Consider the following 12991-nt stretch of genomic DNA (forward strand, 5'->3'; position numbering starts at 1 on the left):
ATCATAATAAGTTAGTTTCCCTCTTAATCCAGTCACTCAGGTCTCCTTTCCTAGATGACAGCTACTGTTAGGAGTTTCTTGGGTGTTCAGAAATATTTTTTGCATATGCAAATGTGCAATACATTCTTTCTCTGCTTTTAAAAAATATTGTGCCTCAATGTGGGTGTGCTTTACCTATTGCCAGACACCTTGCTTTTCTAAATGTTTCTTCATTGTTCCACTTCAGCACAGAGATACCTACCTCAGTCTTTATTAACTACCACATATTTCTGTAGAATGAATATATAATAGAAACATCTTAGATGCTTGTATTTTATTTGATCAGTTTATTTTAAAGCTTAATGAACAAATGATTATAAGCATAAAATGTAGGTTATGTGCTGGCATTTGGGTATTTACGAATTGGCTAACTTTTATGGCAAGATTTTCAGACTCTTCATCAGAGGAATACTGTGGTTCTAGTAAGTGCATCTGCATTGCAGCTAGGTAGTTAACAAAGTGTCTTGAAACCTTTTAGTTAAGATGAGGAAATAGCCAGGCGTGGTGGCTCACACCTATAATCTTAGCACTTTGGGAGGCTGAGGCGGGCGGATCGCTTAAGGTCAGGAGTTTGAGACCATCCTGACCAACATGGTCAAACCCCATCTCTACTAAAAATACAAAAATTAGCCACGCATGGTGGCGGGTGCCTGTAGTCCCAGCTACTTGAGAGGCCGAGACAGGAGAATTGCTTGAAATCAGGAGGCGGAGGTTGCAGTGAGCCGCGATCGTGCCACTGCAGCACTCCAGCCTGGCGACAGAGCGAGACTCCATCTCAAAAAAAAAAAAAAAGGAAATAGTGAATTGAGATGATTTGATTGAGTGGATTCACAACTAATTAACTGGTCACAGATTCAACTGTTGAATAATTTTGTAAAAGAGGCCGGGTTTATGAATTGAGGTCAGTTTGAAAACAAAAAATGATGTCAACATTTTGTTTCTTACTTTGTGTGCTCTTTTCAACATATAGATGACAAACTTTGACATGATGTTTAGAAAACTTGTGAGTAAAAGGATAGGCGATACGAATATTTCTAAAATTCAAAATCAGAAGCTTTTAGGTTCATAAATCATATATTTTGAAAAATGAGCATGTTTGGAAAGAATTATATATACATGGTTTAAAATTCTGGCGGCTCTTAAGAATATGCTATGAAGACTCCTTTCTGTTCCCTAGTTATTTACTTTCTCCACCCCCAAAGAAACTAATGTTATTGCTTTCTTGTGTGTTCTTCAGGAAATGTTTTATGCATCTCCAAGTAAACACACATATATCCCCTGTCTTTAAAAGAAGGAGGAAAACATTTGAACATTGCATTTACTTTATTTCCATTAACTGTATCTTGGAGATGTTTCCATGTCTGTATATATAAAGGGCATTCTCATTAGTTTGGATGCTTGCATATTATTCCATTGTATGGATGTACTGTAGTTTTGGAGTTTTTAAAACCAGGGTCCTAAAACCAGGACATTAGCTTGCTTTTACTTTTTTTTTTAATGCTACTTCAAGTAATTTAGCAATGATTAACTTGTGCCATGAATTCCTGAAAGAATTGCAGTATCAAAGTATATCTGTGCATTTATAATTTTTAGAGCTGTTGCCAAATATCTAACCCTAAAGAGGTTGTATCAAATTACATTTCCACCACCAATTAAGAAAGTGGTGATAGAATTAAAAGCCGATGCTCTAGTCACCCATATAGTTACTTTTGGCATGTTTCTAGTAAGCGGGCATTGCCTATGACTGGACGTTTTCAGTGATGGACATTCATTACTTTTCAAGATAGCCCAGTGCATCTTTAGGTGGTGTGGCTCTTGGTACTTCCTTATATAGAATAAAAATATTCTTCAAGCCTTCTACCTGTTGGTCTTGTTTCTTCTTTTGATGATTTCTTTTATAAAATAATTTTAATATTTGAAGGCAGCTGTCACGTCTTCCCTTCGCCATTCTATTCATCATGCTTTTTTTTTTTATAGGTTATTGCATTAGGATCTCTTTAATTTCCTGGTTGTCCCATTTATTCTAGTGCTATCCCCTATTATCCATACTCTGAAAATGTGTTATCTACAATGTGGCGTTTCCAAGTGTCATTTCACCTGTACTTTTTAAAGTAGGGTGTCATATCTACTCAAATAGGACAACATCTGCTGTTGTCCTATTTATGCAGGGTAGAAAAGTAATGTAATTAAATTTTCCATTTCTCTGAATGTAACATGAATGTGCTTTTAGTAGAAACTAATTTCTCAGAGCTGCTCTGTGTATGCTTTTTTTTTTTTCTTTTTTTGGAGATAGGGTCTCACTCTGTCGCCCAAGCTGGAGCACAGTGGCATGATCATGGCTCACTGCAGCCTTGACCTCCTGGATTTAAGTGATCCTCCTGCCTCAGCCTCCTGAGTAGCTGGGACCACAGGTGTGTGCCACCACGCCTGGCTAATTAAAAAAAACTTTTTTTAGAGATAGGGTCTCACCGTGTTGTTCAGGCTGGTCTTGAACTCTGGGCTCAAGTGATCCCCCCACCTTGGCCTCCCAAAGTGCTGGGATTACAGGTGTGAGCCAACATGTCTGGCCCCTCTTTTTTTTTTTTTTTTTTTTTTTTTTTTTTTTTGCGATGGAGTCTCGCTCTTTCACCCAGGCTGGAGTGCAATGGCACAGTCTCGGCGCGCTACGACCTCTGCCTCCCAGGTTCAAGCTATCCTTGTGCCTCAGCCTCCCGTGTAGCTGGAATTAACAGGTGTGTGCCACTACGCCTGGCTCTTTGTTTTTTTTAAATTATTTTTAGTAGAGACTGGGTTTCACCATGTTGGCCAGGCTGGTCTCGAACTCCTGACCTCAAGTGATCAGCCCACCTTGGCCTCCCAGAGTGTTGGGATTATAGGTGTGAGCCACCACGCCTGTACCTGGCCTATTTTTCATAGGTTATATAAATTCCTTGGTTCCCAGTTTTTGCAGTCTTTTCCAATTCAGTTTAATTAATGGTTAACTGTTTATTCATTATCAAAAAAAGTACAGTGTAATAGATAAGACCATGTTACTATTAGAAGTATGGGTATCATCAAATTAAGATTTTTGATTCTAAAATTATTAGGTTCCAAGACCAAAGATTAAATTAATAAAAGGTGAAGCTAGACAAAATCTGCTGGAAATGATGGCCTGTGACCGACTGAGCCAATCAGGTAATAGTAATATTAAACTAATTTAATTTAAAAAGAAAAAGGAATTTCTGTTAAGGCATATCTTATGATAAAATCTTCATCTGTCCAGGAGATAATTTGTCAAAATTATTTCTTTTCACTGTATCAGTTAAGAGCAATAGGTATGGAAGAGATGCGAAGAAATAGCACATTCTTTAAAAAAATGAATATTTGATATTGTTTGTTCCTATGTGGAGAGGATTTCTTAACTCTTTCTTCATCTGGCTGCTAGAGCCTCTAGCCTGAATATTTAGTCACTTCCTGAACTAAGTATAATTATTGATTTGCTAACCATTTAACACCAGCTGATTCTAAAAACACTGCTGTGGGGATATAAAGATGAAGAAGATACGGATCTGTCTTAAAGAGCTGAGAGCATAGTGAGGAAGATAGAAGATATATACTTACCTTATATTAGGCTCTCGGAATTTGTGGATTTTTTCCCCCATTTTTGGCTTGGGATGAATGCTAAAGGTCTGTTGCATATTACCTGTGATTTTGCTAAGATACAAACTTTAAGATAGTTAGATGGCCATTGAATCAAGCAGTGAACTGAAGAAACATAATGCTTTCTATAAGGAGCAGTTTTGATATAAAATTGGATGAATTTTGTAAAGAGCAAGATGTAATATTAAATCAAGGTTATTACAAGCTTTGGTATATAGTTAGGCTGTTGGCCAGAGCTCACATTGCTCTTTTATTCCATAGCCCACTTTTTTTGTGGGAGTTAGGCTTTCAGTCCTTAAAGTGACTTTCTACTTTCTCCCTTTTCTCTTTTCCTTCTACCCTTGCAGGGCTCTCATAAGTGCCTTTGCATGGTGTCACAGTTAGATGAAAATTGCCTGTATTTTTTTTTATGTCTTTGATCTGGGCATCCCGAGGGTGCCTCTGTAAGTGTGCTGAGACACAACTGTGTAGTGGTAACCAAACCTAATTGCCCAGCAGAATTAACTCGAAGGAGGGTTTTTTTAAAAAGTTCAATTGAAATATAATTCATGTACCATACGCTTCACCCATTTAAAGTGTACAGTTCAGTGGCTTTTACTGTGTTCGTAGAGTATTACCACTGTCACCACAGTCAGTTTTACAAGATTTTCATCACTCCATGAGGGATTCCTTACCTATTAGCAGTTACTCCCCATTTTACCCAAACCTCTCAGCCTTGGCAACCGCTCATCTGTCTCTGTAGGTTTGCCTCTTCTGAACATTTCACATAAATGGAATCATATAGTATGTGGTCTTTTGTGACGGGCTTCTTTCATTTAGCAAGGTTTTCAAGGTTCGTCTGTGTTATAGCATGTATCAGTACTTTATCCGAGACTATGATTTTTTGATTGCTTAATGTAAACCTATGGAATAAAAATCTCTGGGAACGAGGCCTGGAAATAATTCTTTTTTTTTTTTTCCTGAGACAGTCTTACTCTGTCACCCAGGCTGGAGTGCAGTGGCGTGATCTCGGCTCACTGCAAGCTCCGCCTCCCGGGTTCACACCATTCTCCTCCCTCAGCCTCCCCAGTAGCTGGGACTACAGGCGCCCGCCACCAGGGCCGGCTAATTTTTTTTTTTTTTTTTTTTTTTTTTTTGTATTTTTAGTAGAGACGGAGTTTCACTGTGTTAGCCAGGATGGTCTTGATCTCCTGACCTCATTATCCACCCAGCTTGGCCTCCCAAAGTGCTGGGATTACAGGCATGAGCCACCGTGCCCAGCCGGAAATAATTCTTAAAAGCTGTTTAAAGGAGGATTCTGATCAGCCAGGTTCAGAAATCAGTGTATCAGATCAGAGAATAAGAGCTTGTCCCGGTTCTCCTATGGCCACTTAAATCCAGACCTTTTCATCTAAAATGCAAATATGTTTGGCATTTTTCATACACATTCCTGTCTTTTTTACCCCTTCTGCTGTCTTATGTAGATACTGAGAATATTAAACCTGTATTCTTTTCATTTGCTACATAAGCACCCGTTTTGTTGTCCAGCTGTATTTTTTGGGTTGGATGTTAGGTCTGCAATAATCATGTTATTTCCCCTTTGGGTATACAAATGAGACAACGTGAGCAAATACAATCTGTATTTTTAAAGTGATGGAAATAACTTAAATTTTTTTTTCAGGGCATATGTTGCTAAACTTAAGTCGTGGCAAGCAAGATTTTTTAAAAGAGATTGTTGAAACTTTTGCCAACAAAAGCGGGCAGTCTGTGTTATATGATGCTCTGTTTTCTAGTCAGTCACCTAAGGATACATCTTTTCTTGGTAGCGATGATATTGGAAACATTGATATACAAGAACCAGAGCTTGAAGATTTGGCTAGATACGATGTTGGTAAGTTATATGTTTCAGAGGAAATGGTCTCCGTCTTAATTCTTATAAATTGCCCATAATCTTATTACCCAGAAATAACGACTTAATATTTTCCTGTATTCCTTTTGTGTGTGGGTTGGGCTGGGGGGAGTTTGAATGTGCTGCTTTGGGGGTGGCATGTATTTTTTGTTGTTGTTGTTGTTTTTGAGACCAAGTTTTGCTCTTGTCGCCCATGCTGGAGTGCAGTGGTGCGATCTCGGCTCACTGTAACCTCTGCCTCCCGGGTTCAAGTAATTCTACTGCCTCAGTCTCCCAAGTAGCGGGATTACAAATGCCCACCACCACGCCCGGCTAATTTTTTGTATTTTTAGTAGAGACGGGGTTTCATCATGTTGGTCAGGCTGGTCTCAAACTCCTGACCTCAGGTGATCCACCTGCCTTGGCCTCCCAAAGTGCTGGGATTACAGGAGTGAGCCACCACGACCAGCCTTGTTGTATTTTGAGACAGGGTCTCGCTGTGTCACCTGGGCTGGAGTGTAGTGGCGTGATCGTAGGTCACTGCTGCCTTGAACTTCTGGGCTCAAGGGATTCTCTTGCCTCAGCCTCCTGAGTAGCTGGTACCATAGGCACATGCCACTCGGCCCAGATAATTTTTTTTTTTTAATTGGTAGAGACAGGGTCTCCCTTTGTTGCCCAGGCTAGTCTCCAACTCCTAGGCTCAAGTGATCCTCCTGCCTAAGCCCCCCAAAGTGTTGGGATTAGGCCTGGCACAGTGGCTCATATCTGTAATCCCAGCACTTTGGGAGGCCGAGGCGGGCAGATCACCTGAGATCAGGAGTTTGAGACCATCCTGGCCAACATGGTGAAACCCCATCTCTACTAAAAATACAAAAATTATCCGGGGGTGGTGGCATGTGCCTGTAGTCCCTACTCAGGAGGCTGAGGCAGGAGAATCGCTCCAACCCGGGAGGTGGAGGTTGCAGTGAGCCAAGATCACACTGCTGCACTACAGCCTGGGCGACAGAGCGAGACTTCGTCTCAAAAACAAAAGTGTTGGAATTATAGGCATGAGCCACTGCATCTGGCCATATTTTTCATCTAAATGGTTGTTTATGTATGATTTATCTTGCTTCCTTCATGAATTCTCTCCCATAGTCTCTGTATTAAAACTGTAAATATCACTTTTATTGGCAATATAATCTTTTTTATGAAGTAGTCATAATTTTCTTGCTACTTTCTGTTATTGGGCATCCAAGTTTTCTCAACTTTTCCACTGTTAATAATCAGACTCTGATAAAAACTTCAACAAAAAGTGTCTTCATTGCAAGTTATTTCCATAGAGATACCTAAAAACAGAATTACTGAGACAAAGGACATGAACATCTTTAAGTCTTGCAAATTGCCAAAATGACAGAAAGATTATACCTCTTCATGCTTCCAGAAGCGCATAACCTTTTCTTTTCTTTTCTTTTCTTTTCTTTTCTTTTCTTTGAGACAGAGTCTCGCTCTGTCACCCAGGCTGGAGCGCAGTGGCGCAATCTCGGCTCACTGCAACTTCCGCCTGCCAGGTTCAAGCAATTGTCTTGCCTCAGCCTCCCAAGTAGCTGGGACTATAGGCACGTGACACCGTGCTCGGCTAATTTTTTGTATTTTTAGTAGAGACGGAGTTTCACCATGCTGGCCAGGCTGGTCTCGAACTCCTGACTGCGCAGAACCTTTTCAATATTGACTTTCTTGTAGAAAAACAGATTTCTTTACTGTACCGATGGATTAATATAGTGGTGTTCCATTGCTTTAATGACTTAAAGGAAAACCCATTGTTTTGGGGTTTCTTATTCGGTTAGGTGTTCTTTATTTGGCTTTTGTCAGTTGATTTTGGTTTATTGAGTTCTAGTCAGTGTCATTTTTTAAGATGGACTTAAACATTCTTCATCACTACTATTTTTATTAAAATTTCTAGAAATAATCAAGTGAGAATGCATTTAATAAGAACATGAGATTTTGCCTAACAGAATTCCCTCCAGCTTTGATATAGAAAAGCAGTTATATAATTAAGATATATATATAATGTGAATTGTTTATGTTGGCAAAACTAATGGCACAAAGAAAAATTTCAAACCCTTAAGCCAATTTTTAAATTTTATTTCAGGTGCTATTCGAGCACATAATGGTAGTCTTCAGCACCTTACTTGGCTTGGCTTACAGTGGAATTCATTGCCTGCTTTACCTGGAATCCGAAAATGGCTAAAACAGCTTTTCCATCATTTGCCCCATGAAACCTCAAGGCTTGAAACAAATGCGCCTGAATCAATATGTATTTTAGATCTTGAAGTAAGCAAAGATTTTAACAAATTAAATATTCTGAATTTTGTTTAATTTTTTTTTCTAACTTAACTTTTCCTTAAATAAAACAGGTATTTCTCCTTGGAGTAGTATATACCAGCCACTTACAATTAAAGGAGAAATGTAATTCTGACCACAGCTCCTATCAGCCGTTATGCCTGCCCCTTCCTGTATGTAAACAGCTTTGTACAGAAAGACAAAAGTCTTGGTGGGATGCGGTTTGTACTCTGATTCACAGAAAAGCACTGTAAGTAGTAAAACAAAAATATTGCTTTCACTTCGTGCGTAGGTTTTACCAGGGATTTAATCCTCATGTGAAGATTTAATTTGTCATGTGACCCATTAACATATATGTATGTAAGTGCTGAACTGTGTATTTAGAAAGCAATTTTAGTAAATTGAACTATTTTTTAGACCTGGAAACTCAGCAGAATTGAGACTTGTAGTTCAGCATGAAATAAACACTCTAAGAGCCCAGGAAAAACATGGCCTTCAACCTGCTCTGCTTGTACATTGGGCAAAATGCCTTCAGAAAATGGTGAGTTTTAAAGTATAAGCATTTTTAAAGAACATTACCTTAATTTTTTAAAATCATACACTTTTTATTGAAAGTTTTTTTGTTCTGAAAACAGCAGCTTGGTCATATTATAACAGATGTGTTTTTTATTGCTGCAAAATAGTTAATGTAGTTAAATATAAGCACTTAGAGGAGCAATGCCTGGCACACAGTGAATGTTACATATTAGCTGAGCTGTTACTGTTATTCCTTAATAATTAAGTTCTGATAATTATTCAGCCTGAAAATTAAAAACAAATTAGCACAAGGCTTTGTAGGTAAGACCATTATAGATCTTTCTAAATATTTAAGGTTTGTTTTGTGTCACCATTAGGTGTAGATGGTCAGCCTTTTGAACAAACTGACACTACAGAAGAGGCAGGTTTCAGCTATCTAAAAAGGCCAACTGTTAAAAAGTAGCTGGGATTGCTACATTAGGGTGGTATCATTAGAAGTGTTTAAAAGTTGAGTGTAGAGGCCGGGTGCGGTGGCTCACATCTGTAATCCCAGCACATTAGGAGGCCGAGGCGGGCAGATCACAAGATCAGGAGATCGAGATCATTCCTGGCTAACATGGTGAAACCCCGTCTCTACTAAAAATACAAAAAAAACTCTACTAAAACTACAAAATTAGCCAGACATGGTGTCAGGTGCCTGTAATCCCAGCTACTTGGGAAGCTGAGGCAGGAGAATTGCTTGAACCTGCACGGCAGAGGTTGCAGTGAGTTCACTGGTATTAAGGTGGTTTAGTTATTACAGTATTTGGAAGTTGAACAAATGACTATTGAGGTACCATTTGGTTTTGACTTGAAATTTTAGCCAGTTCTTACAACTTGTAAATGAACTTTAGATCTAATCATGCGTGTTCCTTAAAGTTGTGTGCTTTTAACTTTCTTTTTTAGGGCAGCGGTCTTAATTCTTTTTATGATCAACGACAATACATAGGGAGAAGTGTTCATTATTGGAAGAAAGTTTTGCCATTGTTGAAGATAATAAAGAAGAACAGTATTCCTGAACCTATTGATCCTCTGTTTAAACATTTTCATAGTGTAGACATTCAGGTAACAGAGTTCCTTTATGAATTTATTGGAGATGGGAATTTCCAGTTTATAAACAAAGACGTGGAGCTATAAACTGCTTAAATTAATTGCCTTGTTATTTAACGGTAATCTTGTTTTCTAAATTCACTAGCTCTCACGGATAAGATATGACAGAGAAGAGTAATGAGATGTTTGTCTCTTAAGATCATATAAAATCTTTGGAAAATCATTTGGGTTTTATATTCTGAGTATAAACAATTTGACTAAAAACTATTCTGTGCGTTTAGGCATCAGAAATTGTTGAATATGAAGAAGACGCACACATAACTTTTGCTGTATTGGATGCAATACATGGAAATATAGAAGATGCTGTGACTGCTTTTGAATCTATACAAAGTGTTGTTTCTTATTGGAATCTTGCACTGGTAAGTAGATGCGGTACTTGAGCTAAAAGTTTTATTTATTTATTTATTATTTCTTTTAAAAGACGGGGTTTCTCCGTTGGCCAGGCTAGAGTGCAGTGGCACAATCTTGGCTCACTGCAACCTCTGCTTCCCAGGCTCAAGCGATTCTTGTGCCTCAGCTCCCGAGTTGCTGGGATTACAGGCATGAGCCACCATGCGTGGCCAAGCTGAAAGTTTTTTGTTTTAAAAAGCTAATGATTTCATAAAAGCACTATTTGTATAGATTTTTCACAGGAAGGCAGAAGACATTGAAAATGATGCCCTTTCTCCTGAAGAACAAGAAGAATGCAGAAATTATCTGACAAAGACCAGGGACTACCTAATAAAGATTATAGATGACAGTGATTCAGATCTTTCAGTGGTCAAGAAAGTAAGTAGCAGGTTGTTGTATGTATGTTCTTACTGATAACCCACTGGTCAGTGTTTTTGCGTTGGTCTTATATTTTGGTAATTTCAAAAATACTCAGTAATATGTTGTTATTAATGCACAGAAGGGATGTGTGTGTCTAAATGCTTATATTTGCTTGCTTTGTCTTAGGTTTGGTGTGTCTTTTTTAACTTGGGAATCTAGGTATATGCTCTTAAAAAGTACTTGGGGAATTAGAAAAGATTTCTAAGATAAGACATTGATTTTGTTATCTTAGCAGTGTAATCAAAACAAATATTATAACCTCAGGACTAATTCTTAATGAACTTTGCTGAAATTGAAAGTTGTTGCTGACAACTTAAGAGCTTTTCTTCTCATCGTCATCAGCCATTATGAACGCCCTTGTTTTTTGCTGTCAGCTGTTTGAGATTGTCATGATGATGTTAAATTTAGTTCAGTCTTCTGAGTGTTTTGTTGATTAATTTGTGTTACTACTCTTTTATTAGGATTTGTGTTGTCTGGTGTATTGTAGCATTTGTATTTCTGTCACCATTGAAAATCAGTTAGAAAACATCAGTAACTTATTTTGTTCACTTGGAAAAGCTTTCCAAGTTAACATTCCTATACAATTATCATGGTTAACAGAAGTAATAGAAAGAGCATGGACTTTAGAATCAGAAGATGTTAGATTGTACAACACTTTTCTGTGTTCATGAAGAAAAAAATAGAATAAAGACAAAAAAATAAAAATAATAATACAAAACAACAGAAAAACAAAGAAAAAAGATAATTAAAAAACACTTTCACGTGTATTATTATTTAAAGTGTAAAGTGCTTATTAAAGTGACAAAAATGTAAATAAGACAAAATATATCATTTTAGAGTTTTTACTTTTGGAATTTTTTGCAAATGAAAGCCCTTAATTAATGTCTTTTATTTTGAGTTGCCTGTGCCCCTGGAGTCTGTAAAAGAGATGCTGAAGTCAGTCCTGCAGGAACTCGAAGCCTATAGTGAAGGAGGTCCTCTCTATACAAATGGTTCTTTGCGAAATGCAGATTCAGAAATAAAACATTCTCCACCGTCTCCTACCGGATATTCACTATCACCAAGTAAAAGTTACAAGGTAAACAGGAAAGAATGGAATCGTTTCGTTGTGAAATTGTTTCTAAGTGTTTTAAATGCTCTTTTGTTATTTTTATTTTTTTTTTAGTATTCTCCCGAAACACCACCTCGATGGGCAGAAGATCAGATTTCTTTACTGAAAATGATTTGCCAACAAGTAAAGGCCATTAAGGTAAGTCACTTAATTTCTCTAGCTGTACTTTTTATTCCAAGATTCCTTCCCTGGCCACTCTCTCACTTTTTTTCTGAAGCTGGTCAGAATGTCCCCTTGCCATCCAAATAGTATGGCAAGGGGACATTTTGGTCTTTTTTTTTTTTTTAAGGCAGGGTCTTGTTGTGCAGGCTGGAGTACAGTGGTATGATCACAGCTTACTGCGGCTTCGACCTCCTAGCTCAAGAGAGCCTCTTGGCTCAGCCTGCCACGAAGCCAGGACTACAGACAGTCACATGCCACCAGGCCCAGCTAATTGTTGTATTTTTTGTAGAGATGGGATTTTTCCATGTTGCCCAGGGTGGCCTTGAACTCCTGGCTCAAACAATCCTCCTGCTTCAGCCTCCCAAAGTGCTGGGATTGCAGGTGTGAGCCACTGTGCCCAGCCTACATACCTCGGTCTTGACCCTTTACCATATTTTATTTTGTTTTGTTTTGTTTTGAGATGGAGTCTCACTCTGTTGCCCAGTCTGGAGTGCAATGGTGTGATCTTGGCTCACTGCAACCTCCACCTCCCAGGTTCAAGTGACTCTCCTGCCTCAGCCTCCCAAGTAGCTGGGATTACAGGCACCCGCCACCAGGCCCAGCTAATTTTTGTATTTTTAGTAGACACAGAGTTTCACCATGTTGGCCAGGCTGGTTTTGAATTTCTGACCTCAGGCGATCTGCCCGCCTTGGCCTCCCAAAGTGCTGGGATTACAGGTGTAAACCACCGCACCCAGCCCTTTACCATATTTTTGAAAGTACTTTATGTGTCTCTCTCCTCATCTTCCACAAAATTTGAGACCTTCAAAGGTAGAAACTGCTTTATTTAAAATATAAGAGTTCCTGACACAGAGAAGGTTCCCGAGTGATTGAAGTGCTACAATGTACTAATCATACTCTGGTCTATGAGTTCATTCCCAGATTAGCTGTGGATTACATGTGTTTCAAATGTATAGCTAGGAATCGAAAAGTGGTCTGAGCTTCAAAAAGTCTTACTATATTTTAATACTTCCATATGAATTTGACTTCATTATGTACGGAAATAGTTATGTGTATATATCTTATTTTAACAATAGGGTTCAAAGGAGCTTGACTTTTTTGGAATTGGAAATAAAAGTAGGTTCTTTCATGTTTATCAAGCAAGAACTAAATTACTCATACTGCTAAAGTTACATCAAGGATATGCTGATGTGTGGCAATTATTACAGTGTGATCAGCAGTATTTGCAAATTGAGAGAATACTATTTGGTGGGGAAGACATTTTTGAATTTGCACAAAAATTTTGAATGTTAATTCTGTGTAGTCGTGGCCTATGACAATTACATACAATTTTGACTTAACATACAGGTTTCAGGCTGCCAACATTGTATTCTGTG

General features: G+C 38.3%; 1 protein-coding gene across 3 annotated transcripts in view; it reads left to right on the forward strand.

Moving 5' to 3' along the window:
• RGPD8 (RANBP2 like and GRIP domain containing 8) overlaps positions 1 to 12991 on the forward strand; it is a 57765-nt gene that overhangs the window by 16712 nt on the left and 28062 nt on the right. For all 3 annotated transcript variants that reach the window (XM_055107412.2, XM_055107410.2, XM_055107411.2), the window contains exons 8-17: positions 3126 to 3213; positions 5339 to 5548; positions 7677 to 7858; positions 7942 to 8117; positions 8285 to 8408; positions 9329 to 9487; positions 9754 to 9891; positions 10154 to 10300; positions 11241 to 11420; positions 11508 to 11591. In XM_055107412.2, coding sequence (XP_054963387.1) covers positions 3126 to 3213; positions 5339 to 5548; positions 7677 to 7858; positions 7942 to 8117; positions 8285 to 8408; positions 9329 to 9487; positions 9754 to 9891; positions 10154 to 10300; positions 11241 to 11420; positions 11508 to 11591 — 1488 coding nt within the window. The remainder of the gene's footprint in view (positions 1 to 3125; positions 3214 to 5338; positions 5549 to 7676; positions 7859 to 7941; positions 8118 to 8284; positions 8409 to 9328; positions 9488 to 9753; positions 9892 to 10153; positions 10301 to 11240; positions 11421 to 11507; positions 11592 to 12991) is intronic.

This window comes from Pan paniscus, chromosome 12 (genome assembly GCF_029289425.2).
Source record: "Pan paniscus chromosome 12, NHGRI_mPanPan1-v2.0_pri, whole genome shotgun sequence".
Classification (NCBI taxonomy): domain Eukaryota; kingdom Metazoa; phylum Chordata; class Mammalia; order Primates; family Hominidae; genus Pan; species Pan paniscus.